Source organism: Solanum verrucosum, unplaced genomic scaffold (assembly GCF_900185275.1).
Source record: "Solanum verrucosum unplaced genomic scaffold, falcon-dt-bn FXZP01000196.1, whole genome shotgun sequence".
NCBI lineage: Eukaryota > Viridiplantae > Streptophyta > Magnoliopsida > Solanales > Solanaceae > Solanum > Solanum verrucosum.
This window is the reverse complement of record NW_026020420.1, coordinates 2971898-2991423: the sequence shown is the minus strand read 5'-3', so window position 1 is coordinate 2991423 and position 19526 is coordinate 2971898. Positions and strand designations below refer to the sequence as shown.

General features: G+C 30.0%; 3 protein-coding genes and 1 non-coding gene across 4 annotated transcripts; 2 read left to right on the top strand and 2 right to left on the bottom strand.

The window, feature by feature from the left end:
* Positions 1-223: 223 nt before the first annotated feature.
* LOC125807028 (putative phytosulfokines 6) lies at positions 224-1648 on the bottom strand. The gene is made up of 3 exons (XM_049486778.1): positions 1466-1648; positions 1136-1203; positions 224-530 (listed from the first exon to the last, which is right to left on the bottom strand). Exons 1-3 carry the CDS (start codon positions 1563-1565, stop codon positions 420-422), a joined length of 279 nt encoding a protein of 92 aa, XP_049342735.1. The 5' UTR covers positions 1566-1648; the 3' UTR covers positions 224-419.
* Positions 1649-3772: 2124 nt separating this feature from the next.
* On the top strand, positions 3773-3853 carry TRNAL-AAG (transfer RNA leucine (anticodon AAG)). Its single transcript has one exon. It is a non-coding gene; the product is annotated as a tRNA-Leu (tRNA).
* A 1953-nt stretch (positions 3854-5806) lies between these two features.
* On the top strand, positions 5807-9914 carry LOC125807024 (fructose-bisphosphate aldolase 6, cytosolic). Its single transcript, XM_049486775.1, has 3 exons — positions 5807-6002; positions 8479-8706; positions 8837-9914. Exons 1-3 carry the CDS (start codon positions 5975-5977, stop codon positions 9655-9657), a joined length of 1077 nt encoding a protein of 358 aa, XP_049342732.1. The 5' UTR covers positions 5807-5974; the 3' UTR covers positions 9658-9914.
* A 2467-nt stretch (positions 9915-12381) lies between these two features.
* Positions 12382-15194, bottom strand: LOC125807022 (trihelix transcription factor PTL-like). Its single transcript, XM_049486773.1, has 2 exons — positions 14791-15194; positions 12382-13207 (listed from the first exon to the last, which is right to left on the bottom strand). Exons 1-2 carry the CDS (start codon positions 15192-15194, stop codon positions 12382-12384), a joined length of 1230 nt encoding a protein of 409 aa, XP_049342730.1.
* Between the last annotated feature and the right edge of the window lie 4332 nt (positions 15195-19526).

Genomic DNA, 19526 nt, shown 5'->3' with positions numbered 1-19526 from the left:
GTAAGAGATTGATTGTAAGGGATAGACAGAGTGGTAGAGGTAGGCCGAAAATGTATTGAGAGAGGTGATTAGACAACATATTGCACAATTTCATATTATTGAAGACATGACTCTAGATAAAAAAGAGTGGAGGTCGCTTATTAATAAGATTGATTTTCAAACATAAAAAAATATGCCTCTAAGTGAAACATCTCAAATCACCATATACTTGTGAAGACGCATAAAAGAGTAATTAAAAGTTTCCACTACTCATTAATAGCTCATAAAACATATACTCCATTATTAATAGACTAATGCTACATCTTATGATAAATTAATTAAAAATACTTTTGTTGGTATAAAATATCATATCTAAACTTCTTCTACAAGTAGATAAGCTTTGTAGTTTAATGTAGAGATAATTAATCCCTCTTTAGCCTTTAGGGCTTAGGTTTGTTTTGAGTATATATGTAATCCAAGTGAGCCTCAGCTACCATCCTTCTATTTAAACAAACTTCATCTCTGTCTTCACATTCCTCCATCCCCATGAGCTGTTCAAGAACCATAAAAGACAATTTATTAAAAAAAAAAGAAGGAAGAAGTTTCATTAAAGTTAAAATCTTTTGAACTGCGTGATTATCTCATCTCATACATCCCCTCAAATTCAAAATAAGTCTTCGTTTTAACTTTTTTCATGTTCATGTAGAAAAATAATAAATACAAGGTAATCATTTACTATAACATGTCTGGCCCTATTTATTGGATCTTTTTTAGAATTGAACATAAGAGGAAGTAATTTATTAATATGAGGATATAGTTGGAAATAATTACTAATTATAGTCTTGAGTTTTTTAAGCGGCAATTATTTTAGGAGGAGGGTGTAAAAGTTACTTTCTATTTATTAATTACGTCTTTTTAACATGCCTCTCGTGTTAACCTGATTTTTGACAGTGAACTCAAATTCAGAATATATGTTTGTTCTGTTATTATGTTATGTTGCGTTGCTGCAGTGTCAAACAAAAGGCTTAAGCTTTAGAAATGACATATTTTTATGTAATTAATTATGTCTTAACAAAATTAATGGGAATTGAATCTTCTAATTCACACACACATCGAAATCATTTAAAGCAAAATCAAAGTTGAAAAAAGAACTTACATTGGTGAAGTCTTCTTCTTGTGTGGGAATTGAATGAATAATCCCATTAGCTTCAATCTTGTTGATATCTATATGAAAAGCATATTAATCATTAATGATAATTTATCTCTAGACGATCCATAATTGGACCTTAATTATAAGCGTTACAAAATAAATAAAGGGACTATACACAAACAAAACAAAAAGATAGAGAGAGAAGGAATTAGCAACGAAATTCATTGTTAATCTATCGCTCAAAAACATGTAATTAACATTTTTTTAGTAATTTATCGCTAAATAAAATTAACGAATTTTTTTTACTGTTTAGCGATAGAATTAAATTGTCCGTACCTCGATTATTTGTAGGAGGAAGACGAGCCGATATTGTTTGGGAAATGAGTAGTAGTATAATGAAAGATGAAATAAGAGATAAATTAAGCATAGACTTCATAGAGATTGATCTTCTTCTTTAAATTTCTTGTGTGAGAGAAAGAAATGAGTGAATATATGAAGAGAAAAATTATAATATATATTAATGGTGATGGGAGTATGTATAAATAGCAAACAATAATTTAGAGAGAATGGCATTAAAGAGTTTGGCAAAAGTCACATGAACGAAAATAAGTATTTTGCTTTCTTTTCCATTTAAAAAAGAAGTAAATAATGGTTTCACTTTTTAGATAAAAGAAAATGAATTTCTGCAAGAAAAGTAAAAAAGGTTGCGTTTTTGCTAATTCTAGAAAGGGAGTCAACCAGTCATAAATGAAGTCTGCCAAATGGTTGAAAATTCTATATTATTACTTGCTGCGTTTTAATTTATATAATATTGTCTAACTTAAAACATAATTTAAGAAAAAAAATTTAAAAAAATTTGTATCACTATAAATATTTTATTAAGAATAAAATGAAAATTTTAAAATTAAATAATTCCAATTATGAAAAGGTTACATTCTTTTTTATACAAACTAAAAAAAATGTGTCACAAAATGTAAGAAAAATAAAGAATTTTAGAAATTTGTATGACTATAAACATTTTTTTAGGAATAAAAGGAAAATTTTAAAATTAAATATTTCCAATTATGAAAAGGTTACATTCTTTTTTATACGAACTAAAAAAAGTGTCACAATTTTATTTTATTAAAAAAGAATTTTAAAAATTTAGATGACTATAAACATTTTATGAAGAATAAAAGGAAAAAATTAAAATTAAATATTTCCAATTATGAAAAGGTTACATTCTTTTTTATACGAACTAAAAAAATGTGTCACATAAATTGAGACAGAATGAAGATTACTTTTACTTTTTTGTTTTGTTTTGTTTGGTAAAAGAGATAATTAGATTTGTTCGTTGAATAAAATATTTTTCTAAGATACCTTAATTAGTTTGGTAAAATCCATTTTAACGTTGAATAATCCATGGCGTTTTGAATTTATTGAGAATATCCACTTTCAAATAAATTAATAACTCTTTTTTTAAAAAAAAAATACTTGTTAGAAGTCAAAACTGAAACAACACCAAGAACAATTTATAAAGACCGTATTGTCAAGTGTTAATCACGAAGTTTGAATTGTAGTTAATTATATTGTATTGACACGATTCAAGATCATGATACGTATTGTCTACTTTGAGCTTCTAAATCCACACAGAATTGTGTTTTGATTTATGTCAGTCACACCAAACTCTGAATATAAAAGTATGTGTATCATGTGAACTTGAGTTATGTCTTATAAAACTCTTCACTTTTTTTTTATACCAATATTTCAATGTGAAATTCGTCTAAAATATCATGTAAACCTCATCTTCAGAAGTCTATCAATCCTATTTATCCGTCCTCATCAGTCTGCCCTCCATAAGGAACGTCACATGTATGTGTTGTGGAGATATGAATTATGAAAGAATTTTCCTACTTATATACATACGTGTTAAAATAAGAAATAGCTTGAAAATTAAAGAGATTAAATGTACCACATCAATTTTCTTTTCTTGATACATACATTGCATATTTGATTTTTCATAATTAAATTTTAGAATATTACTCCTATAAAAGACAAAAAGTAGTAGTCCTAATACATGACAGGTGAATGAATTAAAATTGCTAATACATGATCGTTAAATGAAGCTAATTAATCTATAGTCTTTTTTTTGGTAATAATTAATTTGTAGTCATTCCGAAGCTTCTTTCTAATCTTAAATCAAATTAATTTTTTTTTTGTCTAAATTCGTCAAAGGAAATGTGCATGAGATACAAACTTCTTTCAAAAGCTGAAATTACTTTTTAGTATATAATTTAATTTTCCCTTATTAAGGTCTTTCTTAAGTATTTTTTTTTTATCTTCACAAGATAGAAATAATGTTGTATGCATACTATTCTTTTGGACTTTATTTAATTTTATAAAGTTATACTGAATATTATGTTATTATTGATTTTTTCAGTTTAGAGTTCGTATTATGACTAGATAGTTATTATGTAGTAACATCGTTATTTTTTCAATAATTCTGTGTGCTTAATATGAATTTTTTTTGAAATTTGCTTATTTGAAAAGATGCGCTTATATAATCTATGTAACTTATGAGATATACAAGAAACTACTATACTCTAAAGAAGATTTAAAGTAGTTGTTCATTTTTAACATTATAAGAGGAAGTATTAATAATATGTTGAGATGGCCGAGTTGGTCTAAGGCGCCAGATTAAGGTTCTGGTCCGAAAGGGCGTGGGTTCAAATCCCACTCTCAACATTATTTTTCTTTAATTACTCTTTCCTACTCGTTTAACTTTTTCGTCTATCATCCTCGATACCTTGACAATCTTTTTTTGTTCACAAAAAACATACTTAATTACTAGATTCCCCAATTTTCTGATGAACAACCTTGCATTTAACAAAAATGGAATTATAAACCTTGTGTCCAATCTTGATCATTTCAATTACCATCGTATGTTAGCCTTCAATAATATATCTTTGGGTTATTTGTTTTAATTGTGAATATAGAGTGATTGTTGGCTCTTAGTCAATTAATCACACTTATGTGAGTTGTTACTTCTGGAAAAAGAGATAAGTACTACTATATATTTTTCTTTAATTACCCCTTATAACTCATTTAACTTTTTTGTCTATCATCCTCGATATCTTGACAATCCTTTTTTGTTCACAAAAAACCTACTTAATTATTAGATTCCCCAATTTTCTGATGAACAACCTTGCATTCAACGAAAACGGAATTATAAACCTTGTGTCCAATCTTAATCATTTCAATTACCATCGTATTTTAGCCTTCAATAATATATCTTTGGGTTATTTGTTTTAATTGTGAATATAGAGTGATTGTTGGCTCTTAGTCAATTAATCATCACTTATGTGAGTTGTTACTTCTGGAAAAAAAGATAAGTACGACTATATATTAAAATCTTCTCTTTATTCTTCTAGTGCACAAAATCTGACTATGACTTGGAAATCTAACACATGGTCAATATTTTTGTGCAAATAAAAACTAAAAATACAAAAAATAGATGCTTCCAATTGTACTGCTTCTGGAATGTATATTACTCATGCATTTCAAATTGAATGACCTGTTTTGAATTTTGATGCAACATAGAGTTTAAGAACGTAAAGAAGATTTTAAATTTTACTATAATTTAAAATTAAAGATTATTAAATGTATTAAAATATTTTTTAGTTTTGTGATCTTATATATGTGTGGAAAGTTAAAATTAAAAAGTTACCAAAAATAATATCACTTTATTTAATGAACTAAAAAAAGTTAAACAAATTGAAACAAATAAAATTAAATTATTACTTCCTCACTTTATTCTTCGTGGTGCACAATTGCACATAGTCTGATTTTGACTTCTAATTTGTTCTAAAAAAAGCCTTTAATAACTTCAAGCATATTGGGCTATTGACAGCTAATTAATTAGTATTAGTTAATCTAGCTATTGTTTGTTTGAAATTTGGAGTTTAAATCGCCTTTAAACTATATACTATCAGCCTTAAATATTTTAATATAGATTGAATTTTCCATAATTAATGTTTATTTGCATGCAATGGAGGTTTAATTTTCAACCACAACATCACATGTAATCTCACAAAATAAACTCTAAGAACCTTAATATTTGTTCAAATACTATATTCATTAAAATATACTCTATTTCATATTACTTATCTTTTTACACATATTAAGAAATCATCATAAATAATTTTTTTTTTTTTTTTATAATTCATAGCTTAAAAAATTCTTGGCAATTATACAAACAAATGTGAACACTCTTAAAAATAATTAATTATAAAGGTAATATAAAAAAATTTAATTAATATTTTCTTAATTTAGTAAGATAATCAACTAATATGAAACAACTATTTTCAATAAGATGACTATGAGACAATGAGAGTATACTACTGTAACAAGTAACAACCATCAAAACAAAAATGTAATACATGAATTTGTCTGTATTTTTTTTTTTTTTAAAAAAAGATTTTAAAAGAGGCAAACAACACGAGCTTTTAAAGAAAAAAAATAAGAATTATTTGGTACGGTAGATTTTTTATTTTTAATCAAAGATCTTAGATTCAAGTCTACATAGGTAATCGCTTTTGCTTCACCCGGTATATGAATTCAAATTTAGTCGAAAAGCTATTCGAATATTAAATATCGAAAGAAAAAAAAATAAAAAAATAAACACCAGTTTGTAGAGGGCAAAAGGGTAAAAAATCCTCAATTTTCGTGCAGAAGGGGTCGCAAATTGGCGATAACAACGATGCGCACGCTATATTAAACCTAAAATTTTTCCCACTCATCCATTTGTCTTTGATCTCTCTGCAAAACTTCTCTTCTACACTCTTCTTCATCGTCCAAGCAATAACAATGTCGTGCTACAAGGGAAAATACGCCGGTAAAATTTCACACTCAATCTTCATTCCTTCTCAAATAATGAACTGATTTTTAATTTTGCTTATTTTGATCCTAATTCTGTGTCTGCTGCTCATAGATCCCAGATCTGGTTGGTCTCCATTTTATTTTTCAGATCGTGGTGGTTGAAGAATTTTTTTGCTATTTCTAGTTGTGCTCATTTTGTTTTGTTTGATTTAGTTGTTTAGTTTCTTCCTAGATCTCTTGTGTTAGAGTGTTTATACGAGTTCGGAACCAAAAGTGCAACTAAATTATTTAGCAAATCAAAAGGATAATAAATCTTAACAGCGTTTAAATCAGGGTTTTCGGCGTGGAAATCCACGAGGCTTACGAGGCACAACAGCTTTTAGCCTTGTAAGGCTCAGCCGCCATGAGCCTTACAAGGCGCAAGGCTGTCTGCCCTTTGCAGACTTTTTATAAAAATTTTGGTTATTTTCTTGAGCTATTATTAATTTATTTATTGATTTTATTCTTATTTTAAATTAAATTACTGTCCCTAGTTATTTTCATTTCCTTGCAAGCATAAGTGGAAAAATATTTAATGTAAGTTGTGTTCTACATTTTAGAGTTTTGTACATTAATTACATGATAAGTTAGAGACTTCTTGCTAGATAAATGAGAACAAACGAGTATTAAAATACTATATTAAAATACTTCAATTAGTAGTAAAAAATTATTAGATAAAGTGATAAAAAAATATTATATTAAAATAACAAACAAACAAAATTTTAAAAAAATTAATTAAAAACTATACATATAAAAATAAAAAACTAAAAGTTTTGAAGAAAACAAATAAAAAAAAATTAAAAACTAACAAGGCTACTTGCCCCTTGTGCTTGGTAAGTCCTTACATATTTTCACTTTCACGTGAAACTTTCAGTGTTGAATCAAATCATCACTGTTAGTTTTTAATTTTTAATTTTTATTTTCGTTGAAACATATACCGCGTGAAACTTTTACAGTGTTGATTTAATTCAATACTGTAAAAATAAATCACGCAAAACTACAGTGTTGATTTGATTCAATACTGAAAGTTTCACGTGAAAGTGAATGTGTAAAGAAGACTTACAAGGCCCAAGGGGCAAGTAGCCTTGTTAGTTTTTTAATTCTTTTTTTATTTGTTTTTTTCAAGGCGGCTGAGCCTTACAAGGCTAGGCGCATGGGTTTCTGCGCCTTGCGGCGGAAATCCTGATTTAGACGCCATTAAAATTTGTTGTTCTTTTGGTTTGATAAATAATTTAGTTGCCCTTTTGGAATTTTCGAAAAAATTAGTTGCCCTTTTGGTTTCGGACTCGTGTTTATACTCTTTCCAACTATGAATCATCTAGTGCTATGCATGTATTTGGACATTTTTCTAGCTGTGCTGTTTCTGTTTTGTTTTGTTGGAGTTTGATCTAGTTGTTTAGCCCTTCCCTTCCTGGAACTCGTGTGAGAGTGTTTTATACTCTTTCCAATACTCTATCGTTTAAATTAGAATGAATTATTCAGTGCGAGGGCCATTTTACTTAGTTTTCTGCATGTATTTGGACATTATTTTTGGTTGTGCTCTTTTTGTTTTGGTTTGTTGGAGTTTGATCTAGTTGTTTAGCTCTTCATTAGTGAGGTCCCTTACTGGATTTCTTGCGCGAGAGTGTTGTGTATACTCTTTCTACTGTATCCTTTCAACTAGAATGAATAGTCCAGTGCCAAGGCTAACGAACTTCAATTTCTGCACGCATTCGGCTGTTTAATTTTTAAAAATTCAAAATTAAAATTTCAATTTGTTGAAATTTATATTAAAAATGTCATTTTTATGATGAAATATGTTGAAAAATTTCTCTTTGAACTCATCCTCAGAAAAGTGTCAATATTTGTTCTTTTTTCCTTTTTATAATGTTGTGATTCCTTGTCTATTGAGTAGTACTCTGTTATCAGAAGTAGATTTAGTTACTTTTTGAGGTAAAAAGCCAAAGCCTTTTAGCTCTTTTGACTTGTTGAAAAAATAAGGGAAGTGAACAGTTCAACTTTTGAGGGGCTTAATAGTTGATATGCTCATCTTTAAGAAAGATATTTGAAAAATTGAAGGAGTGAATGTTATTAAGTAGTAAGTGTATTATGTTTGTTTTTGCGCCATTAGCTCCAATTGTAGATCGTTGCTATTCAATTTATCTGCAGCTCACTCGGCAATGTTTGAATAGCACCATTAGCTCCAGTTTTATTATGTTAGATTTGTTCGCTCTAGGGTGTTATTAATCTGGATTCTGGAATGCTTTCTTGGAATGAAGATTGTTTTGATTCTGAATGTTGTTTCCTGCTAATTGGTGTTTATTGATTAATTGATCTATTAGTGTTGATGTACCTGCCTTCTGTAGTTGATGCTTTAGTTTTCTATTTTGAATGGTGTTTATTCATTAACTGATCTGTTAGTGTTGAGTACCTTTTTTGTTGCTGACGTACAATGGATATTGGAATTGATGCAGATGAACTGATCAAGAATGCTGCATACATAGCTACCCCTGGTAAGGGTATCCTTGCTGCTGACGAATCTACTGGCACAATTGGCAAGCGTCTATCTAGCATTAATGTTGAGAATGTCGAGTCAAACAGGAGGGCTCTCCGAGAGCTGCTCTTCTGCGCACCTGGTGCTCTTCAGTACCTTAGTGGAATTATCTTGTTTGAGGAAACCCTTTATCAGAAGACTGCAGCTGGTATGTTATTATGATTGTAATGTGTATTTTTCGTGTGTGGAAATTGGATTAATGATCTTCGGCTTATCTGGTAATTGCACTTGAGTATTTTACATCATGATATTCTGACAGTTTTTACTTGCATCTGCAGGCAAGCCTTTTGTAGATGTTATGAAGGAGGGTGGAGTCCTCCCTGGAATTAAAGTCGACAAGGGTACCGTAGAGCTTCCCGGAACCAATGGTGAGACAACTACCCAGGGTCTTGATGGCCTTGCGGAGCGCTGTCAAAAGTACTATGAAGCTGGTGCTAGGTTTGCCAAATGGCGTGCAGTGCTCAAGATTGGTGCCAACGAGCCATCTCAGCTCGCTATCAATGACAATGCCAATGGCCTTGCCAGATATGCCATCATCTGCCAGCAGAACGGTCTTGTCCCCATTGTTGAGCCTGAGATCCTTGTTGATGGATCCCATGACATTAAAAAGTGTGCTGATGTCACAGAGCGTGTTCTTGCTGCTTGCTACAAGGCTCTCAATGACCACCATGTCCTCCTAGAGGGTACATTGTTGAAGCCCAACATGGTCACTCCCGGATCTGATGCCCCTAAAGTTGCACCAGAGGTGATTGCAGAGTACACTGTACGTGCCTTGCAGCGAACAATGCCAGCTGCTGTTCCTGCTGTGGTTTTCTTGTCTGGTGGTCAGAGTGAGGAAGAGGCCACCCGCAACCTCAACGCCATGAACAAACTTCAAACCAAGAAGCCCTGGACCCTCTCCTTCTCCTTCGGACGTGCTCTCCAGCAGAGCACCCTCAAGGCCTGGTCAGGAAAGGAGGAGAATATTGGGAAGGCCCAAGCTGCACTCCTCACAAGGTGCAAGGCCAACTCTGAGGCGACCCTCGGAAAGTATGCCGGTAGTTCCAACTTGGGCGATGGTGCTTCCGAGAGCCTTCACGTCAAGGACTACAAGTATTAGGACATTATTCTGTTTGGTTTCTGTTTTGATGATGAGGTTTTGCAGGATGGTTTACTAGAAGTGTCTTTTACTGGTCATAGTGTGCTAGTCTTTTCTTTTTGTCACAATATTTGTTCAATAAAAGCTTGAGAAACGTCGGCTTTGTGACATTGTAGGGGTCTTTAATCTTTATTAGTTTGTTAATCTAGATTATGTTATCGAATTTATGCCCTGTTGATGGGGTTTTACATATTAAACTTTGGTTTTGCATGTCATTATCTTTATGTTACTTCATTTTCAAATAATTCTAGTGTGAGATCATAGATCTACAATGAACATACCCTGTATCTCAAGTCCCTTCTCATAAAGCCAATCCTACAGACGATCAGGCAAACTCAAGCTCACTTCAAGTGCATAATGGACTTGTCGTACCTGAAACGGAATTGGCTATCCATTGAAAGAAATAACTCCAGGCTAGTATGGCTTTGAGGTTCACTCAAGATTCGGATTCCCTCTGCGATTATCAGTTACGTATACATATGGAATATTTGTGAGTCATGTATCGGATACAGTGTATCTCGAAAATAATTAATACATAGTAATTTGTAATTAAGCAAACTATCGCCCCCCTTAAGTAATTGAACTCTATAATAGAGTTTTCCAGCTAAAACGCTGACCCCAGGAAATCATATTAAATATGTTATTATAATTATTATCATCGTGGACACTACATCCATAATTAGATGAATAGTGTGAGAAACTATTGTTTGCAGAGATCTGTATCTGAGCAGTGTAAGATGTTGGCAAATCAACAATACTACATATTAAAGGTGGTTTTTTTTCTTCTTTTCGATCTGTCTTGTAGTATTAATGATGAATAGTACTGAATTTACTGATAGCGTTTCTTATCAGTCTTCTTGTGGACAGTCTGTTACTCTCCGTTTCAATTTATTCGTGTTATGTTTTTTTAGTCTATTTAATTTAATTTAATTTAATTTTTTGGTAATTCTTTCAATTCTATCTTTTTCCATGATAGATTTAAAACCATAAGATTAAAGAATATTTTTTCAAGTTCAACACCACAAAATTTGAAAGTTTCTTTGTATTTTCTTAAAACTTCGTGCGTAGCTCAAACTAGACAAACAAACTGAAACGACGAATGTAGTAAAATAATACCTCCCCTGTTCCAATTTATGTGACACTTTTTATTTTTTCGAGAGTAAACAATTTATGCTTAATTGGAAATTTGCGCATGAAATCTTCAAATTTTTGAAATAAAATTTATATATTTGTAAACTACGTAAAAGTCACAATGATTTACAATTCAAAATATTCAAAAGCTATATGAAAAATTTACGATCAGAAATAAACTTATTTGAATTTCGAAATTTGAAAAGTATCACATAAATTGAGACGGAGGAGGGAGTAAGAAGCTTCCCCTCTAGACTCACAAGATGACTAGAAATGGCAAAACTGATCAATCAGTTTCCTAGCTTTATTCTCTGTTTAATTCTTTTCTCATGAAATAAATTGTCTTCTTCCAATATTTTTCTAAAATCTCCAAAACAATTTATATTCACTCCAAACAAGTTATTAAACAAATCTTCATGAAAATTTGATGAATTGTTGTGTCATAAAAAAAGAAAGAAATATTATATATGCATGGATGATGGCATTGATTTGACAAGTAACTGTGATATACTATAACAAAGGTACTTGTCTAGTTTTCACCTCATTATCCAAATTGGAAAATCTGACCATGTATGTAAATAAGCCCTGCAAACCATAGTATAAATGGGTAAATATTTACTCCACGTTAAATCATATTGATTTATCATATGATTAAACGATTCATTGAGGTGAGAATATATATGGTAATATTTGTGTTGTAATTATAAACTTAAAGACAGTTGTGGTGAAATGGAATGTGGGTTTGAGTTGTGGGCAGGGGCGGACCTACTCAAGGGGTGTCAAGTGATATCCTTTCATAAAAATATTATATTGTATATAAATGTTAAATTTTAATTTAATATATATCATGTAACTACGATTATTAAGAAATCGTGATACAAATACACTATCATGTCATCTTTATCTGTTACATATATAGGTAACAAATCTCATTTGTAAGATTTCAAATTCCTCATTTTAAAGAAACTTTCCTAAAAATATTTTATGGACAATCTGATAGCTAGTGTAAAAAAATTATAAATAATGTGTAGAAAAGTTATAAGAAATTAAAGCTTACTGTAAATATTGTGTTATGTGTTTCACCACTACAAAGTCCTTAAAAATTAGGGATATTAATTAAGGAAAAATACCAAATTATTCCAGCATGTTCAAGTTAGAAAATGAATATTACAAGGCATTTGATGATTAATTATATGATTAGCAAATACAAGTAGAAGCCAGGAGGAAATTAAACCAACAAATTAAAGAGAGAAAAAAAATTAAAGAAATATTAAGCACATCAGACCAACATATATGAAGAAAGAAATCTCAAAAGAATATCTCTAGAAATAATTAAAAATTAAGATATAAATAGATCCAAATCTAATCTCCTAGGATTAGTCAACTTCAATCCCACTAAATTCCACAAGAAAATAGTAATTAATCAACTAGCAGCCTCAATAAAACAAAAATACCACAGTCAAATTTAAACCACTTACCTCCTACCACAAATTCTTCTCTTTTCTTGTTCAGACTCTTCAGAAATATTATCGTGAAACATGCAATACTACACTTTTAAAGAATTCGAGCAACATAGCCATCATCAATTGTATCATGAATACTTGGCACATGTCTTGATGTTTCACAATATGATATTCTCCCTTCTTCTTCATTCTTGATTTGGAAATTATTATAACATGATGAACTCAATGAATTCATTTCCTTTTGCTTCTTGTTGCAATAACACATTGAACCATTTTCATCATTATAATTTGTAGTACTACTCTTCATGATTTTTTCTCCATTTAATTTACGTAATGTATCGATTAAAACTGCGTCGCGCGCTTCAATCCATGCTCTCTCATCAGCCCAAAATTTTTGTTGTTTTTCTAACCTAATTTCCTCTTTTTTCCTCCATTCTTCTTCCCTTAAAATCCTCTCTTGTTCCTTATCTTCAATTGTCTTCATCATTTTCTCTAACCAAATATCTTGTTTTTCCATTAATTTCTTCATTTGTATATCCATAAAGTCTCTTGTCTTACCTTTCCAACTCCTTTTCCCTTTTTTCTTAATATTCTTCCTCTTTGAATCATCATTTTCATCATTAGACGAATTATCTGAGTCATCAGAATCAGAGGAATCATAGAGATTGTTGTCAGAGAGCTTAGGACAATGATGAGGTTCTTGATTGTAGTGTACTTGATGATGAAATGTGTTTGTATTAATTGTGTTACTTGTTTTACCATAAAGAGCTTCAAGTTGTCTAAAGTATCTATAATGTTTACCATCTTGTCTACTAGCTTTCCCATCTTTAGTCTTCTTGTAGTATTTGTACAAATTCTCAAATTTCTCCCTACACTTTTTCCCACTCCTTTGATATCCATATTCCTCAGACATAATCCTAAAAAAGAAGAAGAGGAAACTAAATAAGTAGCATAATTATAGAATATTATGATATACTTAATATCTTGTCTATTTTATTCTATATAACGTTATTTGACTAGATACGAAGTTTCAATCCAGAGAGAAAGACTTGTCACACATAAACAAAACCCATAGAACTTATAAACCGGTCAGGTAGGTGTGTTCATGCAAAAATCGAAAAATTGAACCAAATCATAAAGATAACTTTTTTTTTAAAAAAAATTGGTTTTGTTTTAAACCAAAAAAATAAAAAGAATCGAATCAAACCGACCATGTTATAAAAGCATGTTATTAAGGATACACCCATGAATATTTTGGTTTGATTTTAGTTTTAAGTAATTGTTTTTTTTTTAAAAAAAAGAACGGAATTTAGTTTAATGTGATTATAAGAGTAAAACGAGACATTTAAAGTTACTCGTTTAGAAAATATAGTGTCATATAAATTAAAACAGAGACGGAGAAGAAACTAAGGAAGGAGCCCTAAAACCAAATGATGCAACAAGTTCAAGTGATATTGACATAAGCATGATAAAATAGGGTACTTGGCCTTCCAAAAGATATTCTGCCATTTTTTCTTTAACTAAAATGAAGTAAAAAAGTGTCCTTTGAATTAATAAGACTACTCATTCTCAAATTATGTGCTGATAAATTATCAGAAAAAAAGATGAAAATAAGTACACCTCATTCTTCAACTTCAGTGTCATTTTCTTACACAAAAATAGTAACCAAATTAATTAATTCACTCAAAGAGGTTGCTTGCCTATCCAGAAATTAAAAATAAAGGAGGAAGAAGATGTAAATTAAACTAGTATATAGTTAAATTTTGGTTCTCAAACTATCAGAAATCTGTGGATTTTCCATCGGAAATAGTGAAGAGTAATTAGTTGAATATCTTTATCGAAAAATTATACAGTGAATGTAAAGGATTAATTACTTTTATACATGTATATTACTACAGTATATTTTAATTATTCTGGCTAAAATTTCTGACTCTGATTCTATTAGTTTCAACAAGCTATTTCTCATAAATTTCACCGAAAATTCCATAAAAAATACGAGTGTTTTGTAGTAGTAGTAATAATAATAATCATTAGACATAATATAATTAAGTAATTCAAAATTGACTGTCACACAATTTGTTCATAGAAAGTGTGTTTTTAAAAGATTTAGGTTATATAAAATAGTGATTTAAGTATCAGAAATATGCGGATTTTCCAAAAATGTTCAGAATACTGTTGGAAATAGTGAAGAGTAATTAGTTGAAAATCTTAATCGAAAAATTATACAGTGAATATAGAAGATTATACTAAATATATGGTCCAAAATTTACTTTTTGTACATGTATATTACTACTACGGTATATTTTAAGGCACATCCTTAGCAAAATTCGTGACTTCACCTCTGTTAGTTTCTACAAGCAATTTCTAACATATTTCATTAAGAAAATGAATATTTTTTAGTAGTAACAATCGCGAGAAATAATATAATTAAGTAATCAAAAGTACTCTGTCACGCAATTTGTTTTAAAAGAATTAGGTTAAGAATTTGTGAGAGATGTACCTAGAGACTTCATCCCAAAGGGGACCTTTTTGAATAGCTTCTTTGAACTTAGAATCAAGTTGTGATCTAACTTCAAGTAGTGTAAGTGTCTCTTGCCTTGGCCACCTCCCATTTCCACCCTCCATCTCCATCGCGCTTAACGTGCACCCACCACTAACACTAGCTCCAGTGGCAGCTGCCACGGTGCTAGATTCGGGAAGAAACCCGTGATGATAATGATAATGATGATGAGGAAGATAGTTGTTGTGCTGAGGCACATGAGTAGTAGTAGTAGCCATTAACATATCGAAATGTTGGTTACCACATAATAAATCTGGTGTCAGATTTGGTGAAACTGAAGGAAATAAAGGCCTTCCATCTAGGTACTGCGTTAGATCCATCATACCATACTGATGATCATCCATTTCTTTCTCCCAAAAAGCTGCAGCGCAGTAGTTTGGGTACGAAGATGGATGAGGAAGAATTAAAATTAGTGGCTTAAAATCAAATATTAATAAGAAAAGTGACAGAAAGCAAGAGTAATGAGATGATAATAGAAGCGGCCAACCCGGATCGTGTCGAATTAAAAAAGTTTATTTTTTTAGTATTTGAGACTATATAAAAAAGGTAGCTATAAAGGAATGAATATATATGGACCCATTTCTCACTGTTCACAGGCAGCTGGAATGTAAAAGCTTGTTCACTTTTTTTTTTCTTTCTGTTGCTTCTGGACGTTTAGCAGAGGTGGAGCTAGTAAGGTCTTGGGGTTCATTTTAATCTTTTTTGATGGAAAATTATTGAAAACATCCTTGAATTTGAAGTAAATTATTAGTTTCGTCTCTGAACTATTGACAGTCTAATTAAAAAATATCCATCTACTTGGCTAACTAAACTTAAATACGTTTCTGATCTGCCACATGACATAGCAAGTGGTCTCAAATAGCAAGATCAGAGTGTATTTAAGTTCAGTTAGTCAAGTAAAGAATGTTTTTAAGATTGTCAATAGTTCAAGAACCAAACTAACACCAAGTTTAGGAATGTTTTCAATACTTCTATCTTATTTATATTTTGTTAAAATTGTTTTTTATATAAAAATATCTTGAACCTATTTAATGAAAATTTTGATTGTGCCATTACGTACATGAATAAATATTAATGCACTACTCATATATAAATTCAGCGTTTAATTTGTTCAATTACATTTTTTTGTTTTTTCTACTATTAATAAGAAAAATAAATAGAGGAAATGCTTAGGGTTTTGGAGGTAGCTGAGACAATGAAAATGATAGTAGAAGCAGAGTACTTTCTATTTTATATAGTTACTTTACGCCTTATTGTAGTAGTGTCCTTGTATATAATTAATCACACAAAATGTAAAGTACAAGTTGTTGAAGAAAATACACAAATAAGAGCAAAAAAGTTACTATATTTTATTTAGGAGGAATTTTCGCATATAGCCACTCAAAATAACTTAATTAGGCTCCATAACTATAGTTTGCTAATTACATTTCGTAGCTACATGTTAGAGGGGGGAGAGAGGCAAGCGATATTAGGAGAGGGAGGCGAGCGAGAGAGGAGAAAGAGTGGAGAAAGGTGATTTGTATTTGTATATCGGTTAGATAATTGTATATATGCAACTAGTATGTATATATATCAATGATTGTATTTGTATATCAGTTAGATAATTGTATATATGCAACTAGTATGTATATGTATCAATGATTGTATTTGTACATATGCATAGAATTTGTACCGGTATACACTTGAATTCTGAATATGCTCCCGAGTCCCGAGTGGACCTGCTTCCCTACTTGAAAGTAAATCTCCCCCAAAAGAAGAATCCAAACCGCCCAAAATCCATGGCCAATCAAAAGTAACCACCCACCCACCAAGTGTAGTACTCAAAGCTACCTTTGTCTCCCTTTCATCAAACACATGAATGAAAACAAAAACGAAATTGAATTTCTTAAAATAAATACAATGTATGTCAATAGAAATTTTGATGGATTGATTTGTTGGTGCTGTCTCAATATAGGAAAAAGAATAAGGATAAGTTGTTTCAAGCTGTGAAGTCTGGATACATGTATGGAAGTGCTTCACATCAAACGAGTTAAATAAGACTTTAAAATAAACGTGATTAATGTAATAAGTAGACAAATAGCACTTCGTGTAGATAGTTGTTTTCTTATAAAAAACATGAACACGTAATCACAATTTCAGTTCCCGCTAAAACAATTTTATCTGATCTTCATTCATAAATAACATAAACAGACATCATCTAAGTTCAAAGCTATTTCTTAAAATATTAATTTTTGAATAAGTTGTTTATATCAAATACAAAATTTTGGCCTAAACTACTATCCCCTCCGTCTCATTTTATGTGACGCCTTTGACTTGACACATTGTTTAAGAAAAAAATGAAGATTTTTTGAAACTTATGATCTAAAACAATCCTTGAATATTTGTGTGATAGTAATTCATTTCATTAAGGGTAAAAGGGAAATTTTCAAAGTTAAATCATTTTCAATTATAGCAAGATGACATTCTTTTTGAGACAGACTAAAAAAAATGTCACATAAAATGAGACGAAAGAAGTAAAATATATAGAATTTGTAACTAAAACTCTAACTACGTTCTGAATGAAAAACTTCACATCTCTGATGACTTGTTGTTGAAGAGAAAGTTGTTACATAAATTACATCCATGCATTGACATTGTGATAAACATGTGGACAATGTACTTGGCTTTAACTTGCAGAAGACAGAGCTAGCTAGCACAAGTAATCAGTAGTTACTTTTGAGTACTGGTCCATATTCACTATTAAGTACGATAACAACATACTCCGTAAAATTTCACAAGTAATATAAGAAGAAAATAAAATAATATATACAGATTTTATCCATACCTCGTTAGGTACGTAGAAAGACTATTTGCACTAAACTAAATTCCACATCACCTTTTCTCCATAGTTAATTATTAAAGTTGAAATGAAATTTAAAATATTATAGTACAAAGATGGTGCTATTGAAAATAATAATAACGTTGCATAATTGAGGGCCTACTATGTGACATAGAAAGGTTTATTATTTTATTATATACATCGATAAAAAAAACGGGTAAGAATTTTGAAAGCTGTGGGAGGGGACTATGTGCTTGTTTTTGCATAATAGGAAAGCATACCCTACTCACTTAGCTGGCTTTATCTGTATTTTTCATTTTAATTTGTGTGATGATATTTGATAGATTAAGAAATTTAAGAAAGAAAAGGGTTTTTTTTTATAACAAATTATAGTTTAAAATAAGTCATAAATATTTCCGGGCTATAACTCATTTTATTAAAGATAAAATAAAAATGTAAGGTTAAATTGTATTGTATACAATATATAAATAGATGATATTCAAGGTTTAACATTATAGTGTATGGTTTTTAGGTTTGGATAGATAGATAGTTTTACATTGTAAATGTCTAGCATCGTAAATTGATATTAATTAAGTGATTTTATTGATATAAAATAAATATAAATGATTTTAATGGATAATTTATTAATTTGGACGATCATATAAGTTATTATAAATTTGATCGAAAGAATCGAGTTGATGGTGTTTGTAGTACATATATAGAGTATTAGTGAAGTTGTTGGAATTCCTTTGCTTTAAATAAGATATCTCGAATTCAAATTTCAAGCATGCACTATAAATGAATTTTTTTTCGAAAGAAATCGAATTACTCTCTTTTGTGGACTCACTTAGCGTGAGGTTAAATTATTCGAGTTAGTAAATTTTGAATATCAGATAATTGAAAAGAATTGGTTAAGCCTATGACAAATGGCTTGTCTAAAAGAGGATTCACTTCGTTCTATTCCCTAACACCAAATTAACTAACTACCTCATGTATTTTGGACATTGATTAATCTAATTTTCTTATATGAAACATTTACATTAGGAAATTTAGAAGAAGAAGAAGAAGAAAAATACTTCATGAGAGTTTGTTTGGTCATAATTTTTAGAAGAAATTGGAGGACTTTGTCTGCCATTTAGAGCTTAATCAAGAGCCTTGCCCTTCTTAATATAATGAAAAATTGACAATGATAAGGATCATTGACCAAAAATTAAAAAAAGATACACCTTCATATTAACTTTTTACCAACAAATATACAAACATTATATATGTTAAATCCATTTTAATTTATCTGACATATTTAACTTTCAGTTTATTTATAAAACAAATAACACATTTATAATTTTAAAATAATTAAATTTACACATTTTATTTCATCGTTAATGAACTTTTATAACCATAAAACATAACATGTCAGGTTTAAAATTACAAAATTACCTATATAGCTATATAACTATAAGACTTCGATCTTTAAAACCATAAATTTTATAAATCTGTATTTTTTTAAACTCCATACTAATTCAACAAAATCATATCACATAAATTGGACTAAAATGAATATCAAGCAAAATTAACATTTTTTTTAATTTTGGATTCATCGTCCAGTATCCATTTGGAGCCAGTAAATTCAAATTGTATCGAAAAATCCATATTAAAGATAAAATGCTTCTTAATAAAGATGATTAGATATCAGAAATTTAGTTTGACAGGTCCATATCAACACATGTTTCGTGGGTCCAAATTAATATGAGATTAAGAATTTCTAAATATTTAGGACCCACAAAATCAAGACTCCACTAAATTAAAGATGCTACTAATTAATCAAACAATAAGTATGTTTATTGAAAAAGTTTTAAAA

Excerpts from the sequence above, each read along its gene's own strand:
- LOC125807028 (XM_049486778.1), bottom strand. The coding sequence starts at position 1,565 with ATGAAGTCTATGCTTAATTTATCTCTTATTTCATCTTTCATTATACTA. Across the intron at positions 1,204-1,465 it reads TCCTCCTACAAATAATCGAG|ATATCAACAAGATTGAAGCT; the intron begins GTACGGACAATT and ends CTTTTCATATAG. Across the intron at positions 531-1,135 it reads AAGAAGAAGACTTCACCAAT|CTCATGGGGATGGAGGAATG; the intron begins GTAAGTTCTTTT and ends GTTCTTGAACAG.
- LOC125807024 (XM_049486775.1), top strand. The coding sequence starts at position 5,975 with ATGTCGTGCTACAAGGGAAAATACGCCG. Across the intron at positions 6,003-8,478 it reads CTACAAGGGAAAATACGCCG|ATGAACTGATCAAGAATGCT; the intron begins GTAAAATTTCAC and ends GAATTGATGCAG. Across the intron at positions 8,707-8,836 it reads TTATCAGAAGACTGCAGCTG|GCAAGCCTTTTGTAGATGTT; the intron begins GTATGTTATTAT and ends TTGCATCTGCAG.
- LOC125807022 (XM_049486773.1), bottom strand. The coding sequence starts at position 15,194 with ATGGATGATCATCAGTATGGTATGATGGATCTAACGCAGTACCTAGAT. Across the intron at positions 13,208-14,790 it reads CTTTGGGATGAAGTCTCTAG|GATTATGTCTGAGGAATATG; the intron begins GTACATCTCTCA and ends CTTCTTTTTTAG.